Genomic DNA, 27,439 nt, shown 5'->3' with positions numbered 1-27,439 from the left:
ACCGAATATCAACCCGTCCCCGATCCAACTTTTACATATTGACCTCCAAGAATCTCTCTAGAATTATACCAATTAGCCCCGGTATCCCCTGTTTTGCCACAATATTTTTCACAACAACATCCACCACCTTCTCACGACCAACCTTCTAGCTCACAACAACATCCACCACCTTCTCATGACCAACCTTCTAGCTCACAACAACATCCGCACGTAGAGTCTTACCCGTTATATAAGAAAAACTAGGTAGATTTCAACACCAATAACCACATCCATCTCATCTTCCACCTCCTCAGCCTCCTCTTCAGTCTCCTCCACATCAAGATCCACCAAATCTAGAAGACCAAGAAAACCTACAAGCTCAACAACCAAAAAAAACAAGAAAACCATGTTTTGAAATGTGGAAATACTTCCTGGAGATCCACGATGACCTAGGAAAAAATGGTCTATGCAGCAAATGTGGTAAGCTCATCAAAGCCGACAATACTACTTAAGGGATTTCCTCGTCGCGCCACCACTACAAGATGTGCATCAAGGCCGGATCTTCTTCATCTCAGGTAATTACCAACGATCCCGTTGAATTTAGAAAAGAACTTGTTAGATACATAATTTCTACCAACCCATCATTTTCTCACGTAGAAAGTAAAGGCTTTGGTAGATTTGTGCATTATTTAGTTCTTGGCATTCAATTTAGTTCTTGGCATTCAATTGATTAAAAGAAAAACTATGCGTAAAGAAATTATGAAGAAAAAAAAAAGTAGACGAAAATGTGTCCGTTTTTTACCGTTTGTGTTTGAAACATGTCCGTGTTTTTGCACTATAACCCCACTGTCATTTTACATTATAAATACACACCAATTTTTTTCATTTTTCACAACCAACATTTTCAAATCTCATATCTCCACAAACTAAAATACTCTCTACAAACATTTTATACACTTTATATTATATAAGTATAATTTATATAGTTTATAAGTATCATATAATTTTAATTTATATAATTAAGTTTTAATATAGTTTATCATATATAGTATTATATTATATGGTTTAGATTTTCTATAAGTATAATTTATATTCTACAAACATTCTATACACTTTGTATTCTATACACTTTATATTAGAAGTATAATTTATATTATATAGTTTAAATTTTCTACAATAAGTTTAATTTATATGGTTTAAATTTTCTATTACAAGTATAATTTATATTGTATAGTTTTAATTTATATTATATAATGTCTGGCGAGTCGTCATCTCACCAAGATTCGTGTCGAAGTTCCAGTCGCACTCTCACACCGTCACAACCACAACAACAAGAGGAGCAACACGAAGAAGCTCAACAACCCTCTGCACCACGTCAATTTTCGCAAAATTGGTTAACATTTCTCAATTTTCTAATTACGAAAACACCGAATATCAACCCGTCCCCGATCCAACTTTTACATATTGACCTCCAAGAATCTCTCTAGAATTATACCAATTAGCCCCGGTATCCCCTGTTTTGCCACAATATTTTTCACAACAACATCCACCACCTTCTCACGACCAACCTTCTAGCTCACAACAACATCCACCACCTTCTCATGACCAACCTTCTAGCTCACAACAACATCCGCACGTAGAGTCTTACCCGTTATATAAGAAAAACTAGGTAGATTTCAACACCAATAACCACATCCATCTCATCTTCCACCTCCTCAGCCTCCTCTTCAGTCTCCTCCACATCAAGATCCACCAAATCTAGAAGACCAAGAAAACCTACAAGCTCAACAACCAAAAAAAACAAGAAAACCATGTTTTGAAATGTGGAAATACTTCCTGGAGATCCACGATGACCTAGGAAAAAATGGTCTATGCAGCAAATGTGGTAAGCTCATCAAAGCCGACAATACTACTTAAGGGATTTCCTCGTCGCGCCACCACTACAAGATGTGCATCAAGGCCGGATCTTCTTCATCTCAGGTAATTACCAACGATCCCGTTGAATTTAGAAAAGAACTTGTTAGATACATAATTTCTACCAACCCATCATTTTCTCACGTAGAAAGTAAAGGCTTTGGTAGATTTGTGCATTATTTAGTTCTTGGCATTCAATTTAGTTCTTGGCATTCAATTGATTAAAAGAAAAACTATGCGTAAAGAAATTATGAAGAAAAAAAAAAGTAGACGAAAATGTGTCCGTTTTTTACCGTTTGTGTTTGAAACATGTCCGTGTTTTTGCACTATAACCCCACTGTCATTTTACATTATAAATACACACCAATTTTTTTCATTTTTCACAACCAACATTTTCAAATCTCATATCTCCACAAACTAAAATACTCTCTACAAACATTTTATACACTTTATATTATATAAGTATAATTTATATAGTTTATAAGTATCATATAATTTTAATTTATATAATTAAGTTTTAATATAGTTTATCATATATAGTATTATATTATATGGTTTAGATTTTCTATAAGTATAATTTATATTCTACAAACATTCTATACACTTTGTATTCTATACACTTTATATTAGAAGTATAATTTATATTATATAGTTTAAATTTTCTACAATAAGTTTAATTTATATGGTTTAAATTTTCTATTACAAGTATAATTTATATTGTATAGTTTTAATTTATATTATATAATGTCTGGCGAGTCGTCATCTCACCAAGATTCGTGTCGAAGTTCCAGTCGCACTCTCACACCGTCACAACCACAACAACAAGAGGAGCAACACGAAGAAGCTCAACAACCCTCTGCACCACGTCAATTTTCGCAAAATTGGTTAACATTTCTCAATTTCCTAATTACGAAAACACCGAATATCAACCCGTCCCCGATCCAACTTTTACATATTGACCTCCAAGAATCTCTCTAGAATTATACCAATTAGCCCCGGTATCCCCTTTTTGCCACAATATTTTTCACAACAACATCCACCACCTTCTCACGACCAACCTTCTATCTCACAACAACATCCACCACCTTCTCATGACCAACCTTCTAGCTCACAACAACATCCACACGTAGAGTCTTACCCGTTATATAAGAACAACTTGGTAGATTTCAACACCAATCACCTCATCCATCTCATCTTCCACCTCCTCAGCCTCCTCTTCAGTCTCCTCCACATCAAGATCCACCAAATCCCGAAGACCAAGAAAACCCACAAGCTCAACAACAACAAAAAAACAAGAAAATCATGTTTTGAAATGTGGAAATACTTCCTGGGGATCCACGATGACGTAGGAAAATAATGGTTTATGCAGCAAATGTGGTAAGCTCATCAAAGCCGACAATACTACTTAAGGGATTTCCTCGTCGCGCCACCACTACAAGATGTGCATCAAGGCCGGATCTTCTTCATCTCAGGTAATTACCAACGATCTCGTTGAATTTAGAAAAGAACTTGTTAGATACATAATTTCTACCAACCCATCATTTTCTCACGTAGAAAGTAAAGGCTTTGGTAGATTTGTGCATTATTTAGTTCTTGGCATTCAATTTAGTTCTTGGCATTCAATTGATTAAAAGAAAAACTCTGCGTAAAGAAATTATGAAGAAAAAAAAAGTAGACGAACATGTGTCCGTTTTTTACCGTTTGTGTTTGAAACATGTCCGTGTTTTTGCACTATAACCCCACTGTCATTTTACATTATAAATACACACCAATTTTTTTCATTTTTCACAACCAACATTTTCAAATCTCATATCTCCACAAACTAAAATACTCTCTACAAACATTTTATACACTTTATATTATATAAGTATAATTTATATAGTTTATAAGTATCATATAATTTTAATTTATATAATTAAGTTTTAATATAGTTTATAATATATAGTATTATATTATATGGTTTAGATTTTCTATAAGTATAATTTATATTCTACAAACATTCTATACACTTTGTATTCTATACACTTTATATTAGAAGTATAATTTATATTATATAGTTTAAATTTTCTACAATAAGTTTAATTTATATGGTTTAAATTTTCTATTACAAGTATAATTTATATTGTATAGTTTTAATTTATATTATATAATGTCTGGCGAGTCGTCATCTCACCAAGATTCGTGTCGAAGTTCCAGTCGCACTCTCACACCGTCACAACCACAACAACAAGAGGAGCAACACGAAGAAGCTCAACAACCCTCTGCACCACGTCAATTTTCGCAAAATTGGTTAACATTTCTCAATTTCCTAATTACGAAAACACCGAATATCAACCCGTCCCCGATCCAACTTTTACATATTGACCTCCAAGAATCTCTCTAGAATTATACCAATTAGCCCCGGTATCCCCTTTTTGCCACAATATTTTTCACAACAACATCCACCACCTTCTCACGACCAACCTTCTATCTCACAACAACATCCACCACCTTCTCATGACCAACCTTCTAGCTCACAACAACATCCACACGTAGAGTCTTACCCGTTATATAAGAACAACTTGGTAGATTTCAACACCAATCACCTCATCCATCTCATCTTCCACCTCCTCAGCCTCCTCTTCAGTCTCCTCCACATCAAGATCCACCAAATCCCGAAGACCAAGAAAACCCACAAGCTCAACAACAACAAAAAAACAAGAAAATCATGTTTTGAAATGTGGAAATACTTCCTGGGGATCCACGATGACGTAGGAAAATAATGGTTTATGCAGCAAATGTGGTAAGCTCATCAAAGCCGACAATACTACTTAAGGGATTTCCTCGTCGCGCCACCACTACAAGATGTGCATCAAGGCCGGATCTTCTTCATCTCAGGTAATTACCAACGATCTCGTTGAATTTAGAAAAGAACTTGTTAGATACATAATTTCTACCAACCCATCATTTTCTCACGTAGAAAGTAAAGGCTTTGGTAGATTTGTGCATTATTTAGTTCTTGGCATTCAATTTAGTTCTTGGCATTCAATTGATTAAAAGAAAAACTCTGCGTAAAGAAATTATGAAGAAAAAAAAAGTAGACGAACATGTGTCCGTTTTTTACCGTTTGTGTTTGAAACATGTCCGTGTTTTTGCACTATAACCCCACTGTCATTTTACATTATAAATACACACCAATTTTTTTCATTTTTCACAACCAACATTTTCAAATCTCATATCTCCACAAACTAAAATACTCTCTACAAACATTTTATACACTTTATATTATATAAGTATAATTTATATAGTTTATAAGTATCATATAATTTTAATTTATATAATTAAGTTTTAATATAGTTTATAATATATAGTATTATATTATATGGTTTAGATTTTCTATAAGTATAATTTATATTCTACAAACATTCTATACACTTTGTATTCTATACACTTTATATTAGAAGTATAATTTATATTATATAGTTTAAATTTTCTACAATAAGTTTAATTTATATGGTTTAAATTTTCTATTACAAGTATAATTTATATTGTATAGTTTTAATTTATATTATATAATGTCTGGCGAGTCGTCATCTCACCAAGATTCGTGTCGAAGTTCCAGTCGCACTCTCACACCGTCACAACCACAACAACAAGAGGAGCAACACGAAGAAGCTCAACAACCCTCTGCACCACGTCAATTTTCGCAAAATTGGTTAACATTTCTCAATTTCCTAATTACGAAAACACCGAATATCAACCCGTCCCCGATCCAACTTTTACATATTGACCTCCAAGAATCTCTCTAGAATTATACCAATTAGCCCCGGTATCCCCTTTTTGCCACAATATTTTTCACAACAACATCCACCACCTTCTCACGACCAACCTTCTATCTCACAACAACATCCACCACCTTCTCATGACCAACCTTCTAGCTCACAACAACATCCACACGTAGAGTCTTACCCGTTATATAAGAACAACTTGGTAGATTTCAACACCAATCACCTCATCCATCTCATCTTCCACCTCCTCAGCCTCCTCTTCAGTCTCCTCCACATCAAGATCCACCAAATCCCGAAGACCAAGAAAACCCACAAGCTCAACAACAACAAAAAAACAAGAAAATCATGTTTTGAAATGTGGAAATACTTCCTGGGGATCCACGATGACGTAGGAAAATAATGGTTTATGCAGCAAATGTGGTAAGCTCATCAAAGCCGACAATACTACTTAAGGGATTTCCTCGTCGCGCCACCACTACAAGATGTGCATCAAGGCCGGATCTTCTTCATCTCAGGTAATTACCAACGATCTCGTTGAATTTAGAAAAGAACTTGTTAGATACATAATTTCTACCAACCCATCATTTTCTCACGTAGAAAGTAAAGGCTTTGGTAGATTTGTGCATTATTTAGTTCTTGGCATTCAATTTAGTTCTTGGCATTCAATTGATTAAAAGAAAAACTCTGCGTAAAGAAATTATGAAGAAAAAAAAAGTAGACGAACATGTGTCCGTTTTTTACCGTTTGTGTTTGAAACATGTCCGTGTTTTTGCACTATAACCCCACTGTCATTTTACATTATAAATACACACCAATTTTTTTCATTTTTCACAACCAACATTTTCAAATCTCATATCTCCACAAACTAAAATACTCTCTACAAACATTTTATACACTTTATATTATATAAGTATAATTTATATAGTTTATAAGTATCATATAATTTTAATTTATATAATTAAGTTTTAATATAGTTTATAATATATAGTATTATATTATATGGTTTAGATTTTCTATAAGTATAATTTATATTCTACAAACATTCTATACACTTTGTATTCTATACACTTTATATTAGAAGTATAATTTATATTATATAGTTTAAATTTTCTACAATAAGTTTAATTTATATGGTTTAAATTTTCTATTACAAGTATAATTTATATTGTATAGTTTTAATTTATATTATATAATGTCTGGCGAGTCGTCATCTCACCAAGATTCGTGTCGAAGTTCCAGTCGCACTCTCACACCGTCACAACCACAACAACAAGAGGAGCAACACGAAGAAGCTCAACAACCCTCTGCACCACGTCAATTTTCGCAAAATTGGTTAACATTTCTCAATTTCCTAATTACGAAAACACCGAATATCAACCCGTCCCCGATCCAACTTTTACATATTGACCTCCAAGAATCTCTCTAGAATTATACCAATTAGCCCCGGTATCCCCTTTTTGCCACAATATTTTTCACAACAACATCCACCACCTTCTCACGACCAACCTTCTATCTCACAACAACATCCACCACCTTCTCATGACCAACCTTCTAGCTCACAACAACATCCACACGTAGAGTCTTACCCGTTATATAAGAACAACTTGGTAGATTTCAACACCAATCACCTCATCCATCTCATCTTCCACCTCCTCAGCCTCCTCTTCAGTCTCCTCCACATCAAGATCCACCAAATCCCGAAGACCAAGAAAACCCACAAGCTCAACAACAACAAAAAAACAAGAAAATCATGTTTTGAAATGTGGAAATACTTCCTGGGGATCCACGATGACGTAGGAAAATAATGGTTTATGCAGCAAATGTGGTAAGCTCATCAAAGCCGACAATACTACTTAAGGGATTTCCTCGTCGCGCCACCACTACAAGATGTGCATCAAGGCCGGATCTTCTTCATCTCAGGTAATTACCAACGATCTCGTTGAATTTAGAAAAGAACTTGTTAGATACATAATTTCTACCAACCCATCATTTTCTCACGTAGAAAGTAAAGGCTTTGGTAGATTTGTGCATTATTTAGTTCTTGGCATTCAATTTAGTTCTTGGCATTCAATTGATTAAAAGAAAAACTCTGCGTAAAGAAATTATGAAGAAAAAAAAAGTAGACGAACATGTGTCCGTTTTTTACCGTTTGTGTTTGAAACATGTCCGTGTTTTTGCACTATAACCCCACTGTCATTTTACATTATAAATACACACCAATTTTTTTCATTTTTCACAACCAACATTTTCAAATCTCATATCTCCACAAACTAAAATACTCTCTACAAACATTTTATACACTTTATATTATATAAGTATAATTTATATAGTTTATAAGTATCATATAATTTTAATTTATATAATTAAGTTTTAATATAGTTTATAATATATAGTATTATATTATATGGTTTAGATTTTCTATAAGTATAATTTATATTCTACAAACATTCTATACACTTTGTATTCTATACACTTTATATTAGAAGTATAATTTATATTATATAGTTTAAATTTTCTACAATAAGTTTAATTTATATGGTTTAAATTTTCTATTACAAGTATAATTTATATTGTATAGTTTTAATTTATATTATATAATGTCTGGCGAGTCGTCATCTCACCAAGATTCGTGTCGAAGTTCTAGTCGCACTCTCACACCGTCACAACCACAACAACAAGAGGAGCAACACGAAGAAGCTCAACAACCCTCTGCACCACGTCAATTTTCGCAAAATTGGTTAACATTTCTCAATTTTCTAATTACGAAAACACCGAATATCAACCCGTCCCCGATCCAACTTTTACATATTGACCTCCAAGAATCTCTCTAGAATTATACCAATTAGCCCCGGTATCCCCTTTTTTGCCACAATATTTTTCACAACAACATCCACCACCTTCTCACGACCAACCTTCTAGCTCACAACAACATCCACCACCTTCTCATGAGCAACCCTGTAGCTCACAACAACATCCACACGTAGAGTCTTACCCGTTATATAAGAACAACTTGGTAGATTTCAACACCAATCACCTCATCCACCACCTCAGCACGAGTCACCTCTTCCACCACCTCAGCCTCCTCCACATCAAGATCCACCAAATCCCGAAGACCAAGAAAACCCACAAGCTCAACAAACAAGAAAATCATGTTTTGAAATGTGGAAATACTTCCTGGAGATCCACGATGACGTAGGAAAAATTGGTCTATGCAGCAAATGTGGTAAGCTAATCGAAGCCGACAATACTACTCAATTGAAGGAGTGTAGAAAGTGAAGGTTTTGGTAGATTTGTGCATTATTTAGTTTTTGACATTTCAATTGATTAAAAGAAAAACTCTACGTAAAGAAATTATGATAAAAGTAGACGAAAATCAGACACTTAGAGCTTGCTTCATATCTGCTAGGTTTAGTGTAGCGCTGACGTCTAATATTTGGTCGGGAAACGCCAAAATGAACTATATGAGTGTTGTAGTTCATAACATAGATGAGACTTGGAATTTAAACAAGCGGATCATAGCCTTTAAGAGAATAGAGGGTAATCACACCACATATGCTATATTAGGAATCCTTCTAGATGCTATAGAAGAGTGGAACATACGTAAGAGAATCATTTCCATAACTATTGATAATGCCACAAACAACCAATGGTTAGAGCTTACGACTTAAGATACACAATCAAGACTCTCTTTTACACCAAAGATGTGATACCCATATCATAAACCTTATAGTGAAAGCCGGGTTTGGGCATTTCGACGAGTGTATTAGTAAGATTAGAGAAGTCATAGCTTGGATAAACAGTTCAACCCAAAGAGTAGACGAACTCAAGAGACGTTTTTTATTTAACGGTCTTGACGAGAGGAGCTTCCACACCGATAACATGATTAGGTGGAACTCAATATTTTTAACGTTGAATTTTTTCTTGCCCGATATGTAGAGATTATACGTGAATATGTGAACAGGTACAAAGGTCATGACATAACCATAGCAAACATTGTAGTAGCTAAGTGTTTTATTCATTTTTTCATGTTTTTTATGTTGAAACATGTGCATTAGCCGTCATTTACATATCCACATCTTATTTAGCGATACCTAGTGTTACAAAAATTGTCGAACATCTTCACCATTTCAACCATTTTGAAATATTTTGACCATTTGTTGAATCTATGAGAACAAAAATTTAAAATATTGGGGAACTTTAAAGATTCCTTACTTATATGGTTTTGCATGCATTCTAGACTCCCGAATGAAATTTGGGGGGTTATCTTACATTTTTACAGTCTTTAAAACGACATACTGGATAAGATTACGTGGCACATGATCATACTAGTGTCGTGGAAGATTTTTACTTTTTTTTCAAGTTTTTCCAACGAAAATTTCCAACTCGTCCCGAGCCAAGTCCACCCGCATCAACAAGTAAAAGATTGTTTTGAGAAATAGCTCATTTTGCCCGAGGCGGAACTTCATCTCCAAGATCGTCACCACATCCCCAACCACTGAAAAGACATCTGAACACGGTGAGATTGCGCTATACAACTCTTAACAATTTGCCTCCATGAACCAAGACGATCTCAACTTGTTGGTATATTGGCGTAACACGAAAACATGTTTCCGATATTGTCCGAGATTTACATTCGATCACAGTTTCAACGGTTTCGGCCGAGTCTGCATTTAGTAGCTCAGGTCGCATCATTGACGATCGAATGCAGAGTTTGAAACCCGAAATGGTCGAGGCGCTCCCCGTTTACAAAGATTGGTGTCAACACGAACAACATTCTTAAGAAACATTTGTGAACATTGATCTTGTTGATAATTTTGATGTAAACTTTCAAAACATGACTATTAATGAAGTGTAGTCTTATTGTAACATTTTACTCATAATATTGTTGTAGTATTTTTACCTTTTTTTTTATAAAGTTATAAAGTTATTGTTCTTGTTGTCTTTGACCGATGTGTGACTTTTGCCCATCCCTCAGTTTTTGCTAATTATTTGGTCATATGCGAAAATAAATTGACTCACGCTGTCAAAATTCAAAATCCACATATTGTATCCTGAATTCTAGGATTGTATTATTTTGTGATTCTGACTTATAATATATTATAGATATATCTTTTCACTAATAAATAGTCTATTGTTTTTGTTTTTACAAATTACAAATTAATATCAAAATTAATTTTATGTAAGCATAAATTATTCTAAATATAATATTTTAATTGATGTTAAATAATCATTAGAAAATGATAATTACTACTATTATGCTTTATGCTTTGATAATCATAAATTATTCTAAATATAATATATTTTAAATAATGTTACATAATCATTGGAAAATGATAACTACTATTATTATGCATTGATAATGTATTATTATAACATTATATTTATCTCTTCATTGGATACCCTTTGGTAAATCCACCATTGATCGGTTTATTATGCCGGTAACGGTAATTTTATTGGTACAATTTACCATTACTTTCATTGGATACCCTGATAAGTTATTGGTATCTCCCGAGGTACCAGCAAAATTTGAGTCCCGGTACAATGTCGGTAACGGTATTCAAAGTGTAAAAAAAAAGTCAATATATTTGTCAAAATATGGTTGATATCCAAATTTCATACATTTTGAGTCCTAATTTGTCAGATTTTTATTGAATAGTGTGTGGTCGAAAAACAAATTCAGACATAATTCAGGGATATATTTGTGATTTTCCCATATTATTATATTCTCTCTGTTTTTATATTTTCTCAGTCGTGAGTCGTGACCTCTCAAACCTTCTTCTTCCCGCGCGCTTTCAGTTTAGTCCTTTCTCCTTTATTCGGTTCGTCTCTTTTCCATTCGTGATTTTTGTTTATAGTAGTGAATTCATTTCCTTTTCTGTATTTTTATTTTATATAATCTCTGGTTTGATCCAAATCTGAGAGAGATTCATGCTTTTTTCTGGATTCAATGGGGATATCTGTTAACCAGGTCTCATCGATTTCGCAGGTCTGAAACAATGAATAAAAATGAAGATTCTTCAACGAAAAGCTCGGTCCAATCACGACCTTCTCTCAAAACGCACCCCAATTTCAACAATAACGATGCTTGGAAACTCAAGGTTTATCGTCACCTTCTATGTATTTCGATAATTAGGTTTTGTTCAAAATTCAATCGAATTCGGCGAATTAAGCTCTTTGGTTTGTGTTTGGTTGTTCGCCGATTAGCTGAGGGAAAACTGTTACAAAAGAGTCCGAGAGGATCGGAAGCGACTTATATGGAAAATGAGAGTGGCGCCAAATTCTCAGCCTCTCGATTTCGCCTCCAAGGTAATGTTCTATTATAGTCAAATCAGTATAATCCTCGATTTTTTTTTTCAATTATATGTGGTGTTTGATTTAATGCCTAGTTCGCTGGGCAGTTCATTATTCAGAAGAAAAAAAAAAGTGTTTGTTTTATTCAGAGATGTATGTGACCTAAAAAGAAGCTAAGAAGCTTATTCTTGTGGTGATTAGCTTTGGTTTTCGTTAGAAAAATATGAAACGTTCTTCACATAAATGACTATCTACATGGCTTAGATTTTCAGTGTAGTTCAGCGAGTGAGTCTGGTTTTAGTTGAGACTTTTTCTGGGGTCATCAGCCAATTTCCTTTATAGTTGTTGTTGTTGTTCTTGAGAACACTGTCAGTGAGTTTGTGAACAACAAACTGGAATATTATGGAATGAAAGGATGATTTGTTGATGAAGAAACATTCACAGCCAAAACCATGTTTGTGTCCCTAGAAACAAAGAGAATCACTGAAAAACAGAACATTGGAGTGTTATCCATCAGGGGAACAAGACCAACGGTCTCTCAGTACTCTAGAAAACCAAATCTGGTAATCTATCCTCAAGAAACTCGACTATTTGTGGTCTTTCAATTGGGGACTCCGTGAGTATTTTTAAAGCCGTGGGAATATCGTGTTTTGGTATACTGTTACGGTGTTGACTTTGAACCAATGAATTAGAGGGCGTTTGTTTCTATACTTAATGTCTCGGTAGATGAATATCTGTGTGCCCTACTGAATCGTCTTTTGTTCATCTTCTCTTTATCAGGGTTTGATTCAATCAGCTTTTGAGGACATTGTTTCCGACGAGCTAAAAAAGTTGAAGCAAATTTCATGGGATGCAAATTTGAAGGTAAGAACTTCTGTCCCCGAGATTGATGATGTGTTATGGGAGTACGATGGTGTTCACGATGCTTATCAAGGGGACTGTGAAGAAATATTGCTTGAAATGCAACGCATCTTTTATGAGGATCTGAACCCAGAATCCAATGTAAATGGTAAAAGCTTTATTTAGCCTTGCAAAATAAGATACTTGTCTTTCTGTTTAACTGAATAGCATTTCTTTCTTGCTATGGCCACTATTAATTAGAACACCTTGTCCTTATGCCTTGTTGAAACACTAGTGATCATTATTTTGAGGGTGTTCCATTGGAAACTTAATTTTGTTGAGAACAACTAATAATAACTCTAGCTTTTTATGGAACCAGAAAGCTATGTCGAAACATGGGAAGACAAAGAAGATGAATACTTGGCCAGTGCGGTTTATGAACATATGAAGCTGAATGAGAAGCTGGTATGATCTCAATACCCGAGTCCTCATGTTTGTAATAGAATTGATGATCAAACATAACAAAGACTAAAAGCTTATTCTTCCCGTATCACATTATATTTTCCCTTATTCCCTTTTCTCTACATACCCCTTATTCCCTTTTTTGGGACGATTATCAAAACAGAAACTCGAAAGAATTAATTTTCTTTTATGGTATTCGTGCTAGCCGGCGGATGTCATTTGGTGCCCCATTTGCAAGCGCGGAGAACTGGAAGAGAACAATCATTACATACATTGCAGTGTCTGTGAGATTCAGTTGAAGAAAGATGACAAGGTAGAATGAGACTCCGTAAATACTATTCAATCCCATAGCTGGTAGTGTTTAATTTAAGCTAAACTCTGATTTCCTTTTCCTCTTTTTTTTTTGTTTTTTGTTTTTTTTTTTAAATGTGGCATATTTTAATATATGTAGCTTTAGTATTTATGAACTATTCCTTTTTTCCGGACTTGGTTTATTTTATTTTATGGACAGAAATTTATATGTAGCTTTCATATTTTAATTGATAATGAAGGTGCTACTACCGATTGGAACTTGGTTTTGCAATTTTTTTCTGATAATAAAAAATCTGACCACTTGATGGTCGCGTATGATCCCTTATTGTTGCTTCATCCTCAGATTTTTCTTATTCCCGAATTTCCTTCCTTTTTATCGTGGAATGTGGTAAATTGGTGAAAAATTCATATCTTAAAACAATCTAACAACTGAAGATACTACAGTAAAGCTTCTTTGATGATTTTCTTCTATATTTTCTTCCAACTGAATTTTCTTTTTATTGAATTAAAACCTCGTTAAAAATTACCCTTTTAGGCCATTCAAAAATCTGCGCTTAATTTCGAATTTTTCACGAACGCTTCTGTGTTGGCTTTTATTTCTCATTCTTATGATCATTTTTTTTGCATGTCAGGTTGATTTGGCTCTGCTACAGGTTAGGCTCGCCGAAGTCCACACAGAACACCTTGATCACGGTTGTACATTGAAGCCCAGGTTTTGCATAGAGACTAGATTCGGTATAAGTGCGCTGTACATTACTTGTACTGGCTGTTCTACTTTTGAGGTAGTAATATAATACCACTGGTCATAATAAAGGATAATGAAGGTGGAGATTATTTAAGTGTTCAGTGATTACTTGATTACTCTCCCCCGAATTTCAATTTTGTTTATACGAGGAAAAAAAACCTGAAAATGTTGCCGAACAAGGCCGTTGTATTTAAGCACATCGTTAATAAAATTTCTCTCTGTCCTCTTTACTCTACTAGTTTCCATAACGTGTTTCCATACGATTTTTGAGAAGTTACGAACCGAAACAAATCAATTTTTTTTTACTACTTTGTATTATTTGTCTCTCTCTCTCTCCACTTCCACTGGAAAATTAACTTCTGACTTGGGTTTATCATAGCGATTTCATCATGTCTTTCATTTGTAGCCATGTGTATGATATCTGTTGGTTGGGAAAGTTCCCGGATGATAGGACAGAAACAATAGAGGAAGCACAAAAAAGAAAATAAAAGAATTGAAAGAAACATTTACATATCAATCAAAATTTCAGCAACATTGTAATGAAAATACATACAGAAAACAACTGTGTCAAAAAATACAATTGACGTCCTTTTTTTTTTTTAATTGTATTCCTATGGTATGGAGAATTTGGCACTCTCACACTCTCTCACAAAAAAAATACAAAAATGGAAAGAAAAAAGAAAAGAAAAGAAAAAAAAGTCATAAACCAAAAATGAAATACAGTTAAATATAAAAAAATGATGAGCTTTATATTTACTTTAAATCTGTGATGTGCCGGGAAGAGTGTGTAGAGTAAAAATGTTGGTATCATTTCAATCGGTGTTCTGGAATAGGAAGTGGAAATCGGATCTTTGGCGAAGAAGGAGCGGTGGATCTACATCACTCAACTTTGTGTGTACTTCATCGAACGATCTGAACATCTCTTCCGTGGTGAATGGTATGCTGTACCAGTCCATTCATTTTGTCATATGTATGTATAGTATAATATATAATGAGTTGTGTCAAGACATTTTTTTTTCTTTCTTGCAGAGTTAATATTGTCTCAGCATATATAGTCTCATGAGCAGTATTGAGTGGTACCATTGTCAATTACTAGTATTTTTACTGAGATAAATTAGTGAATATATAGTTTAGTGTAGAAAATACCTGGAATCGACATCCAGCAGAAAAGAATTGTTGGGCATGTTGATTGAATCTTCTGCCATTAGGACTCTCATTCTTCCAATTGCCTGAATCAATCAACATGTTAAACTTACTAAAGTTAGGACTGAGATCTCAAGTCGTAGTATTATTATTATTTGAACATGAATAAAATAGGGTATTTCTTACCTCTGAAGACAGTCCCTGAGCTCCATACTTATCATCCCAAAACATGGTTCCGATACGGTATATTTGAGGGATACTCAGTATCTGATTTGCCAATAAAAAAGAGTGAGATAAGTATAGACTTCTTGATATTTAATGGAACAGTCACAATACAATCCCCCTTTTTTTTTTTGAAAATATAAATATTGATTTGAGTTAGTAGTACCGGGCATAGTTCATTTGTAATTTCATCCAAAGATTTTTGCGTCTTCTGGTGCAATACCTGTATCGATAAAAATAAATAAAATAAATTGTTACGTCCCAAAACGATCATGGGATATACAAAGAAAAAATAATAATTAGTGAGTTACTAATTTCAGTGATAGTACTGCAGGTCTTTACTTCGAAGCTATTTAAATAAGACAGACTCAAGAGAAGAGAAAAGAGAAATGTATATAATAGGCTTGAAAGAACGTACCAAAAACCCAACGGCTTGTCTTATATGTTGAAGTTCAGTCCTTGAGGATCCAGTTAGCTGCAAAGATAAAGCGTACCGCACAAAAATTAAGTATTGAATCTTGCATGAAAACCCTTATATATATATATATATATATATATATATATATATATATATATATATATATATTCTTGAGATTACCTCGTCAGTTGCTTTGAGACACCAATGTTCCAACTCAAGCAAACCTGTCTTTAGATATTCCCCGTTGCTGAACGAACAGCACTCTCGCCGCAGCAATAGGCTGTCAGGAAATATTTTAGAGGAACAAACATGATCAGTATTTGGTGATACTTTTTCTGTGTTTTATTAGCCACGAAGTCTGTGCAATGATGCTATTTTTCTGACCTGTTAAAGAGCTGAACGTTAATGAACGAGAACACCTGTGTGAAGATTTTCCGCGTGATCATAGTTGGGACCTGGTGAAGGTATATATTAGCACGTGTTTAGTTTAACGGTAAAGTTGTGATGTAATAATTAACTGAAAAAAAAACTGGGTTTTTTAGTTGCTAATCTTTTCTTACATGATTTTCAGACAGTATGGCCAAAGTATCATCTAGCTTATTCACAATGCTTTGCCAGTGTACGTTTGATGCCTGTTGTTTCGCTATCAGATTTGAATAAATATTTCTCGATGACCCTCTTATTGATCTTGGTCTTGTAGATCTCGGTGCCTGCATATTCAGTTCATTAGCGTTTTTTTTTTCTCTCTTTCTAGAATGATACAAAAATCATGTTGAATCTCTCACTGTGCTGTTTATATGATTATCTTTTATTTATTCGGAAATCTCTCTAGAATTCTTACTTGAATGCACGAGTTCAAGAACGGGCTGATCTCTTTCTTCACACGGTCTCGGATCATGCCGTAGATCTTCTCGACACACGCGGTGAGGTGTTGCTTGAACAACAAGGCAGGGTATTTTGGATCCACTTTTGGTTGCCCATTAAGTTTTCCAACTATTCCACTGTAGCCATTCGAAACTCCCAAGCCCACCGTAGCCGAGTGCAATCCCTGAGACTGTGAGTGTCAAAACGAATGAGGAGATAATATCTCTCGTCGCCTATATATTCATATTCATGTTAAACACATTTTTTTTTTACTACTTACTTTTGCCATTCTACCGAGTAAAGTGGCCGGGGAAGCTCGGCCACGTGTCGAAGCAACATTATTAGTGTTATTGCTTGCCTTTAGTGTGTTTTGTATCAGAAACAGAAGCGTGGAAGTTGTCGAGAGCCAATACGCTAGATCGCTGAGGCTGTCTTGGCTCTTCAAGATAGTATATTCCAAACAAGTTAGTAGTCCTGTGAAATTAACATAATAATTAATAATTATGTTATATTAGTACCTCTATTGATGTTCGGATCGTTTGAATAATCCTATCGAATATGTTTGTCTTCTCTGCCTCGAATGACCTCCATTGAAGCAGTGATTTGTACACTATGCAAGCCGCGACCGATGTACTCTTATCAAATATCTTATCTTCCGTGAGACACTTGACGAGCATATCATGATTTTCCTGCTTTTTAATTTGCAGATGAGTTCCTCTGGTTCCATTGATCATTCTAGTGTTCTGGGTTATTTTACTAATTTACCTGTTGTCTTTCAGTGAGAGATCTCTGTTTTGTTAGCTGAGTGAAAACTGGCACAGTCTCCTGAATTGCCGATGAGTACAGATAGTCAGTGCAACGGCACAAAATGGATATGATTTTTTTTTTTAAAAGAGACTCGAAGATTAAATTAAAAAAGAGGAAAAAAGAAAGCTTTTACTATGAAGAAGCAAAATACAAGCTAGAGAACACTAGGCCAATCTCTGTAAAGATCGGAGAGGCTAAAGGAACTGAAATCGGTATGATTTTTTAATTATATATATATATATATATATATATATATATTATAATCAACCTCAGACTACTATATTTTTTGTAATGTGGTGAATATATAGATATACCTTGGGTCTTTGAAGCTCTTCTAGTTTATGCCCATTCTCATAAATCTGCACCATCATAGAAAGTCATGCCAAATGAAAACGTAAATAGAATTGAAAAAGAAATATGTAATTTTGTTTCACCTTGACTGGTGTTTGTAGTTTTTCTGAAGTATCTTTCTTTTGTTCCGCAACCACCGCAGCTTTTTCGCGAAGACGTTCATTTTCCGATTCCATGTTTGATATCTTACTCTTGAGACTGTTGGGGAAAAAAAATTAGTTAATATTCAGATTTATCAATTTTCACATATTTACCGGCGGTGATGTTTTTCATCCCACTATTTCTACACAGCTCATGAAATCCTAACCTTTCTATTTCTTCAGAGAGTTCTTCATTGACGGAAGCAACCAAAGCCTGTTGGCGTAGGACTTTATTCTCGGACTCAACGTTGGACAAGTTTTGTTCGAGTCTGACAAGTCACAACGAAGAAAAAAAAAATTGTAAGTCATTCAATCAAACAGTAGTTACAAAAATAGTTATTCACGAACCGATTCGTTACCTTTCTATCGTCTCTCGAAGCTCTAGTGTTTTCGCTTGCGCTTCTTCGGCCTCTTTAAGTCTCGTTTCGCTTTCTTTCTCGACTTGACGATACATGTCCTCGAATTCTTCCATTTTTTTCTTCAGCAAAGTCAAGTCACCCTATATCGCGTATTCACAAAATCTCCATTAGGCACGCATTGTGTATGTATCGACGCGAATGCTTGATATAATAAGTTGATGTAACTATATCATTACCTCTAATTCTTCGTTTTGATTTCTCAGAAGTTCTAGCTTCGTTTCATCAACTATCGGGACCTCTTTGATCACGGGCGGGGCTTGTTCGATGGCAATCTTTGCCGCTTCTTTCTCGTGAATGATTGCGGCGTGAGCTTCGTCGAGCCTCTCTTGCATTTCGTGCAATCTACTTTGGAGCTTTGTGATTTCTTGCGCTTTAGCTTCTTCAAGGTCCGTCTGTGTGAGGAAAAAAAGGTACGTAAATCAACGAGGAAAATCTAGAATGTATGTTTTTGTTTAGTATAGTAAAATTCAAAGTTATAAATGTGTATTTCTGTGCTCTTTGCTGAAGTCAATAAGCATGCACTTCAGATAAATTTAAAGTGTGAAAATTACCTCGAGTACTTTCTTTTCAAACTAAGCCATCAATTATTCTATAAATAGCTCATTTTTTATGTATTTTCCTTGTTGTTTACTTGATTTTTTTTTTTTTTTTTGAAGTTTCATTTAGAGTAAGAAAAATAGTCTGAAAATAAACAATAAATGAGGTATTTCTGGAAAGTTTGAAAAAGTCAGATTCTAGGATTACCATCTTCAAAGGAGGTATTTGTGGATTTCCCCTAAATAATTACCAACTATACAATATAGAGTAGAATAATAATAATAATAATAATAATAATAATAATAATAATAATAATAATAATACCCTCTGGTGCTTCTCGAGTTCAAGTCTCCACGTAAGTTCTTCAACGCGCTTCTCCAACTTGTCCTTGGCTTCCCTGAGAGCTCCTGCATCTTTCGCAGCCTATATCGGAGAATTTATTTAGTATACTAATTCTTAATAATTTTCACTAAGAAATACTTAAAATTATAATGAGCTTAATTTTACCCACAAAAAAATAAATAAATAAATAAATAAAAATAAAAACTCACCATTCTAAGCTGCTTAAGAACCTTCCGAGCCAGCCGTGCTCTCCATAAGCATTGGACTGCCAAACTTGCCTTCTTTTGCTGTTTATACGAATGAAGAGCTTCGAATCTTCGCCACCGTGTCTGTATGACGAATGACTCACATTTTCAGTCAAAGATTTGCTGACAATATTGTTTTCTATACGAAAAAAATATATTTAAACCTCAAATTTATTACCTGAATTATCGAAGCGGCCTTTGTTTGTCTTCTGTGTCTGAATTCATTCCGGGCCGCCATTGCTCGTAAACCAGTCTGGATTACTAACACAGAAGCTTGCAATTCCGTGTAAAGCTTTCTCGCCACGTGAGCGCGTTGGTGTTTCTGTACACGGATCGAAGCGGACTCTCTTCTCATTTCTTCGTACTTTTGTCGTGCTAGTTGAGCTGTTAGAAAAAAAAAAAAAAGGCCGAGGATGACTTGTCATTCCTTTTTTTATTTTTTTTTGCCAGAAACTGTATAGTAAAAACAAGCACTAACCTCTCCAGTATTTCTGCACATTGATCGTAGCTCTTTTGAGGGTAATGAACTCTTTTCTCAACAGGTATGTTCTGATTTGCCTTTGTAATAGTCTCGCCGCGTTGGCCAAAACCTCGGTTCTTCTCGCGTCAAGCTCTGCCATCTGTCCCGCTCTCAGAAACACCTTTGTTTTTCCCATCTGCGCCGAAGAAAAAACAAAATAATTAATGAAACTGACTCCAAACCGGTATTTTTTTTTCAGATAATAATTGACATTTGTTTTTTTGTAGCACTTGCCTGGTAACCTTTTAAACCCATTTTGTCGCTGATGGCTATACATGCAGATTTCTCATCAGAACTGCAAAGGATTATTCGATCGTTCTGAGCAACATTTTATTATTTTATTTTCTAATATTTATAGTAAATATGAGAGAGTTTACCCATCTAGAACTTCTGGGGCTAACATTCCGAAACGCTCGAGAAACTCGTCAAACGTTCTTTTTGTTGGATACCCAGCACAACTAATCCTTATAGCTTCCAATACACCCTGCAAAAGTAATTGATAGGAAAAATAGTAATAAAAAAAAAAAGTGTTATTATATAACCATCAACTTTATGACATGATGAGATACGGTGCGAGAAATCGAAACCTTTTTCACTCACCCCACATCTCAACTGGCCTAAGACGTTGAAGCTCTCGAAAATTCCTGGCTTCAGAACGGTATTGGGTTTTACACATCTGATGTAATGAGGTTCCGTGGTGCTCAACGTTTCCATTAGAGATTGTAGTTGTTGCTGGAAATAGAATCAAGCAGAGATGTCATGACTGAGCTTTACATATCTCTAACCAACATTTTTTTTTAAGCTTCGGGACGCGATTTTTTTTTTTTTGGGTAAAAGTAGGATTACCTTAAAACGAGTTCCGATGGAAGAGAACTTTGATTGTTTTGATCCCTCTTCAGGAAGTGTAGGGAAGAGATTTGCGACAAACGAGCATGACGAGGCGTCTAACAGAGCTTGATGCTCAGCCACCACATAGTCCTTGTTTTTGTCGAGAAAATGATCCGCTTGGTACGTGACCTGGCCCGTTAAACAAGGCAGCGATAAGTAAATATTTAAATTTTATCACGTGACCGGGGAATAAAATGAAGGAATTTCAGTACAGATAGTCCTTGAATAACAATTACGCGAGTGACATTTCGGTCTCTATTGATTTTGTATTAGGTTTCATTTTGATAGCTTTTTTTTTATGACATTCAACACCCAAACAGTGAAAACATATTTACAAATTTAAATAATATATTTATATTTTCGGAACGATTCATTAGAAGTTTAGAAAAAAAAACTTAACATTCAATTTTTTTATATATATATACATAGAATTTAGTTTATAATTTAATTAATCTATTTTATATATAAAATAACAATCTATTAAAGGTGACATGTTTCAAGTTTATTAGGCGATAGATATAATTAAAAATAAAGTAATATTTATGAATAAAGCATAACATAATAAAATAGTTTGAGGACTGCTTTGCTTAAAAAATTAGTTTAGGGATCGAAATGCAATCCGTACAATAGTTCAGGAACTATTCTCGCTAAAAGTTCTAATATGAATTTTTGAAATTTTTCTTACATCTCCGGCGTAATGATTGATTGTGAAGTTCGTTCGGGATAGTTTAGGCTTACTAAAGCGCTTATGCGCTTTGTAAGTCTGATACATCTTTTGCGCAAACGTCTCGTGGGTCGACTTGGGAAACATGCTGCACCGAAAAAGAAAAAGAAAAATTAACTCATGACTCTTTGGTTATTATGACTTACGAGATCAAACTAATTTTTTTTACTACATTTAAAGCTTAGCTTAAAAACATAATGGCATACCACGCTTCGTCGAGGAGAGCAATTATACCGCCGGGTTTCTGCGAAGCAAAATATATGAGAATATTTACGCTATATGCCATACGCTATTGATTGAGCTGAGCCTGATAATACCTTTTCAATGAGATCCAAGACATCTTGGTTGTCCACAAATTCTACATAGCTCCAATTTATTTCCTCTTTTGTGTACTCTTCTTGCTCCATTTTGAAAACATGCTGATTAAAATGTTGTTGCAGCTTTTCATTTGTGAGGTTGATACATAGCTGCTCAAAACTAACAAAGCAAAATGTCATATTAGATTTCCTTAAGAATTATAGCACATCTACATGTAAATTATATATATATACCTGTTAACTTTGAAGCTTTCAAAACCATATATATCAAGGACTCCTATTAAGCTTTTAGCGTTTGGGTCTTGACCAATTGAAAAGTTTATCTTGTCTACAATCCTGCAACACCCAAACAAAATCACTTGTTATACAATAACACTTTAGGGTGTAACTGAAAGAAAAAAAAAGTTTGGGTTATACCAGTCAAAGAGTCTAGAGTATATAGTCTTTGCAAGAGCGTCACGGCTCAAGGTAGCCGATTCCGGGTCCAACGGCTTTGTGATATTACCGTCCGGGGTCACTATGACTCGTCTGCATAGCGAGTCTTCAAGAGACTTCTCGTTGCACCTTAATTATAATAAGAATTATATGTAAAATTAAAAAAAAAAAAAAAAAAAAATAGTTATTTTCTTTTTTTTCTTCTTCTTGAGATAAGAGTTTTGGTTTCGAAAGGCCTAACATGAGTAGCTCGGCTGCGGTCCTAAGATGGTACATTGATTTATCGTCTTTCAATTTTGACGAGTCGTTTTCTTTGCCTTTTAGGAAGTTGATGTTCCCGAGATGTAGGATCGCGGCCACGACTCGAAATATGGCGTCCTAATTAATAAGGAAGATCCCGAGACATTTAAAAAATAATAATAATAAATATGAAAGGGAAAAAAAAAGATAGAACGGACCTGCTCGTCATGGTTGATTCCGACAATGTCCATCGCGTTTCTGGTTTCCAAATATTCTCTCGCGTCGTCGACATTGGATACTTCATAGCAGCTCGATTGGTTGAGATAATGAAATGTTCTCGGATCTCCCAACTTGTATTTCTTGGCTTCCTATTATTATAGGAAGCAATGTGATCAACACAAAAATAATTAACGAATAAATAATTGAATTTAGATTACCTCGGGCGGAGCTGCACATAGCATGTAGAAGCAGTGGTAGTTCCTCTCGGGATCTGAGACTTGACAAACACGCGAACGCTCGAGAAGATACGTCCGAATAGCGGCCCCGGAGATTTTACCGTACTTGTCGAATTGAATCTCAACGAATTTCCCGAACCGACTGCAAATTTAATTTTTTTTCGTGAGTCTTAATTAAGTACTTTTTTTATGGAACGAGTAAAGAATGCGATCAACGTAGCCGGAAAATAATTCACCTCGAGTTATTGTTTTTCACCGTCTTGGCATTCCCAAACGCTTCCAATACCGGGTTAGACTAATGAACCAAAAAACAAAAGATTAGATCAAAATAAATTGGGGAGGTTTTAAATATAACTATTAGTCAATGATTGTTTATGAATATACCTCTAAATTGGTTATATTATGAAAATAATACTTTTCAAATTTTTCAAAACCTTGTGTCCTTATAAATGAAGTTGTAATCAGTAAACAAAGATCAAACAATAAACAAAATATATAAAAAATTTGCAAACATCAAGCAACATAATTGTTTACCACTCGGGAAAAAAAAAACAAAAAAAATTAAATAAAACAAAACAAAACTACTTTAGCGATAAAAACTTTAGACACCTTATTTAATAAATTAAAAAAAAAAAAAAAAAAAAAAAAAAAACACTACCACATATAATTTCCACAAATTTAAATTAGGTCATGTTAGACGGATAATAATTATAAAAAATAAATAAGATTACATCGAAATAAATTTGATCAATTTCACTCTAGGAGCTCCTTTCATTTTGTTCTAATTAGTGAAATAAATAATAGTGTTACCAAACAATAATCAAGAGTTGTGCAATACTGAAGAGCACAAATATTTTTACCTCCAAAACTTGTTGCTCAACCGTTCTTCCTTCGGTGGCGACTCTTCCTCCCATGAAAGCGAGGTACCTCATGAGCATTTTCGTGGTCTCGGTCTTACCGGCACCACTCTCACCGCTCACCAATATCGACTGGCTTCCGTGCTCGTTGATCATCGCCCTATAACAAAAAAATAATAGAAAAAAGATTAAAAAAAAATCATTAGTCAACTCAAGTCAAGAGTCATAACTAAAAAAAAGGAAGTAGGAAATAATTAATCACCTATAACAAGTGTCGGCGACGGCGAATAGATGAGGACTTAGCTCCCCGAAAGCGGCTCCTTTGTATTGTTCCATCATGTGAACGTCGTACAAGTGTGGAAGCCTCCGGAACGGGTTCACCGCTATTAAAATGTTCCCCGTATATGTCTATTCGCCAAAAACAAAAACAAAAATCGGAAAAAAAATCAATTTTTCGAATTACTTGGGAATTCAAAAAATGAAAATTTCAAATCTTCGTCGAAAACCGGAAAAATTCAACAATTCCAACAAAAAAAAATCCAAAATCCACATCTTTCTAGGGAATTCTTTTTCATGGTTCAAAATGCCGCCAAATATTGTACTTAAAATCATGGTTCAAAATGCCGCCAATTTTTTTTTTTTTCATTTTTCAGATAACTAGGGAATTCTTTTATAAATATGTAAACATTTTCAAATTTTCGTCTAAAACCGAAAAAAATTCAAAAATTCGAAATTTCGATAATATTTAGATGATTAAATTGAATTGACACTCACGTAAATCTCGTTGAGAGAGAATCGACACGAGAGATTGTGAAGAACGCCGGGCTCGTGGAGGTAAGCGAGCTTGGTCATGTCGTCCACTCCGGCCGGAGGAGCTTCCATGTCTTTCGGGTACATCTTCGATATGTCCACCACCATCTGATTATCACCATCATTAAAACAAATTAATTCAAATTTAAATATTTTTAAATTAATGGAGATTGTTAACTGATATTTACGGTTTTGCCGGCGGTGGTGACAACGGTGGCGTTTTTGCCTTTGATTTGGATGACTTGGCCGTCGATCCAAGCGGCTTCCGGATCCTCCGCCCACACGTGTGTTCCCACTATGATGTTCACCGGAGTCCCCTGATTATATTATATTTACAAATAGTATACATATTGTTGTAAAAAAAATAATGTGTATATACATAATTGTCAGGTCAAATGAAGCTTTTGAATACCATGTCTGTCTAAAGATCAAGAACTCAAACTAATCTTCTTCTTCTTCTCTAGAGAGATATGTGACTGCGTGGAAGCTTATGAACTCAAAATATTGTTCTTCTTCTTCTTCTTCTTCGAGAGAGAGAGAGAGAGAGAGAGATGGTTGTGAATTTGTGAAAGGAAAAAACTTTTGTAAAAGAGCATAGGAATGTTAATAAAGAGCTCTCTCTCTCTCTCTCTCTGCATATATGAACTTATTAAGACTTGGTTGTTCGTGCCACGTAGGATGCTGAGATGGCATGTATGTGTGTATATGTTGTTTCTTTTTGCTTAAGCAAGACGGGAAAGCATCGCCGTCAAAACCACCGGTCTGAAACATTATTCCATTATTAATAAAAAAAAAAAAAAATATATATATATATATATATATATATATATATATATAAAAAGTCCAAAGTCACCCAAAATTGAAAGCCTTTTATTATTATTATTTTTAATCTTGAGCTTCTTTGGCAACTATAATTTGAGAAGCTCCTTTCGGGTAGAATGACAACATCCCATATCCCCGGAGATGCTTTTTTTAATTTTAATGTTATTTTTTTTTCTTGTATCTCGTTTTAATTTTTAATAATTATAATTAATCCAATTACGAGAATAAAAATTGTAAATTTAGAGAATCAAAGCACAAATGTCGGACCATACTTTGGCGCGCCATGAGATTGTCAAAAACGTCAAACAATGAATAATTGTGTTACTTGTTAGCCTATAGAAATGATTAATAGAATTACTTACATATTTTTTCCCCCTCAAATTTGACACCAATAAAGATTTACCCTTTGAAATTTGAAATCTTGCAAAATTGACCTTGTAATCTTACATGTGAACAAATTTACCCATTCTGTCAAGTTCTCTTCACGGACGTCTAGTTTTAGGTCACGTTTTTGTCATATGATCTCTTATTTTGAGATATTACCTAAATACCCTTGTTAAAACTAAAGTACAAATGATTAATTTCATTTCTCTTACTCTTCTCTCATTCTTCTTCTTCACGTTTCACCGCACTTATCAACATCTTCACGCCTGAATTGCCAAACCTGTGGACGAAAATAAAGTTTATTTTTTCTGCTGAATTTATATATTATTTTTTGTTTTGAATTTTGTTGTTGAAGTTAAGGCCTTTCAAAATTTAGCCCGAATCAATTTAACACCTCTCTCTCTCTCTCTCTCTCTCTCTCTCTCTCTCTCTCTCTCTCTCTCTCTCTCTCTCTCTCTCTCTCTCTCTCTCTCCTTGTTACTTCTTTTTTTTATGTGTACTTCATTTTCGTCGTAGGCTGGAGATGGTGATCACAATAAAGAAAATCAAGGTTTTGTTTCTAACGTGTAATTTTGATTTTTGTTTCTCTCTTTTATAATGATCCACAAACATGACGTGGTATTCCTAATTTACCCTTTCATTAAAATAAAATGGTGAGGTATTTACGTCAATTTACGGTGTAAATATATGGACGTGGTTATTTACCCAAGATTTATGTAACGTTTGATATATAGCAATATGAAACTGTAAATATGGCTATATACCTAATTGACTTTTTTTTTACTGGTGTTTAGTTGCTGCAATTTTGGTTTCAAGGCAATATATAAAGTTTGTAGTTTTGTAAATATATTTGTATACAAACTCAGTGTGGTTACGGTGTGACTGGTTATTTTTTTATCACGGAGAGAGATAATAACACTTTTTTTTCTTTTAAACAGAATAAAAAACAAACTAAAAGAAAAAAAGTAGGAAAAATACTTTTTTATCTTTAATTGTTTAACACCGTTAGAGAGATCTTGAGAGAATGGGTAAATTTGTTGAGATGTAGGATTACAAGGTTAGTTTTGCAAGATTTCCAATTTCAAGGAGTGAATCGTTGTGTGTCTAAGTTGAGGGGACAAATATGTAATTAATCTTAATTAATAAACTCTAAAATTAGTTATTATTGTTTATGACCTTAGAGTCAGAG

At 34.4% G+C, this 27,439-nt stretch overlaps 2 protein-coding genes across 3 annotated transcripts; one reads left to right on the top strand and one right to left on the bottom strand.

Annotated features, from left to right (window-relative positions):
• The first annotated feature begins 11,413 nt into the window (after nucleotides 1-11,413).
• On the top strand, nucleotides 11,414-14,393 carry LOC149394728 (RPA-interacting protein A). Its single transcript, XM_089614994.1, has 7 exons — nucleotides 11,414-11,479; nucleotides 11,647-11,758; nucleotides 11,865-11,966; nucleotides 12,732-12,960; nucleotides 13,171-13,256; nucleotides 13,459-13,566; nucleotides 14,198-14,393. Exons 2-7 carry the CDS (start codon nucleotides 11,657-11,659, stop codon nucleotides 14,357-14,359), a joined length of 789 nt encoding a protein of 262 aa, XP_089471120.1. The 5' UTR covers nucleotides 11,414-11,479; nucleotides 11,647-11,656; the 3' UTR covers nucleotides 14,360-14,393.
• Nucleotides 14,394-15,005: 612 nt separating this feature from the next.
• On the bottom strand, nucleotides 15,006-25,667 carry XIF (myosin-like protein XIF). Of its 2 annotated transcripts, none has more exons than XM_089614991.1 (39): nucleotides 25,457-25,667; nucleotides 25,233-25,361; nucleotides 25,009-25,152; nucleotides 24,497-24,642; nucleotides 24,238-24,394; nucleotides 23,614-23,672; nucleotides 23,360-23,519; nucleotides 23,141-23,290; nucleotides 22,924-23,060; nucleotides 22,665-22,811; nucleotides 22,482-22,583; nucleotides 22,248-22,407; nucleotides 22,137-22,174; nucleotides 21,892-22,018; nucleotides 21,165-21,335; nucleotides 20,919-21,050; nucleotides 20,696-20,802; nucleotides 20,553-20,613; nucleotides 20,277-20,454; nucleotides 19,977-20,182; nucleotides 19,763-19,882; nucleotides 19,536-19,634; nucleotides 18,851-19,066; nucleotides 18,615-18,754; nucleotides 18,423-18,524; nucleotides 18,199-18,313; nucleotides 18,079-18,123; nucleotides 17,723-17,782; nucleotides 17,476-17,646; nucleotides 17,238-17,396; nucleotides 16,935-17,147; nucleotides 16,654-16,803; nucleotides 16,478-16,548; nucleotides 16,274-16,373; nucleotides 16,094-16,150; nucleotides 15,842-15,898; nucleotides 15,640-15,720; nucleotides 15,457-15,539; nucleotides 15,006-15,252 (listed from the first exon to the last, which is right to left on the bottom strand). In XM_089614991.1, the coding sequence occupies exons 1-39, from the start codon at nucleotides 25,457-25,459 to the stop codon at nucleotides 15,123-15,125; spliced, it is 4,683 nt and encodes a 1,560-aa protein (XP_089471117.1). In that variant the 5' UTR covers nucleotides 25,460-25,667; the 3' UTR covers nucleotides 15,006-15,122. The 2 variants fall into 2 exon arrangements, with proteins under 2 accessions (XP_089471117.1, XP_089471118.1); XM_089614992.1 differs by having other exon boundaries at nucleotides 16,935-17,141.
• Between the last annotated feature and the right edge of the window lie 1,772 nt (nucleotides 25,668-27,439).

The sequence above is a fragment of the Urtica dioica genome, chromosome 5 (genome assembly GCF_054948205.1).
Source record: "Urtica dioica subsp. dioica isolate 48M chromosome 5, U.dioica_male_clone48M_v1_H2, whole genome shotgun sequence".
Classification (NCBI taxonomy): domain Eukaryota; kingdom Viridiplantae; phylum Streptophyta; class Magnoliopsida; order Rosales; family Urticaceae; genus Urtica; species Urtica dioica.
Note: the sequence above shows the minus strand (reverse complement) of the source record. Positions and strands in the feature narration are given on the sequence as shown.

Coding starts and splice junctions, on each gene's coding strand:
- LOC149394728 (XM_089614994.1), top strand. CDS start 11,657: ATGAATAAAAATGAAGATTCTTCAACGAAAAGCTCGGTCCAATCACGA. Junction 11,759..11,864: donor ACGATGCTTGGAAACTCAAG/GTTTATCGTCAC, acceptor TTCGCCGATTAG/CTGAGGGAAAACTGTTACAA. Junction 13,567..14,197: donor AGTTGAAGAAAGATGACAAG/GTAGAATGAGAC, acceptor TTTGCATGTCAG/GTTGATTTGGCTCTGCTACA.
- XIF (XM_089614991.1), bottom strand. Junction 23,061..23,140: donor GAATCAACCATGACGAGCAG/GTCCGTTCTATC, acceptor CTTATTAATTAG/GACGCCATATTTCGAGTCGT. Junction 17,397..17,475: donor CGATCCGAACATCAATAGAG/GTACTAATATAA, acceptor ACTATCTTGAAG/AGCCAAGACAGCCTCAGCGA.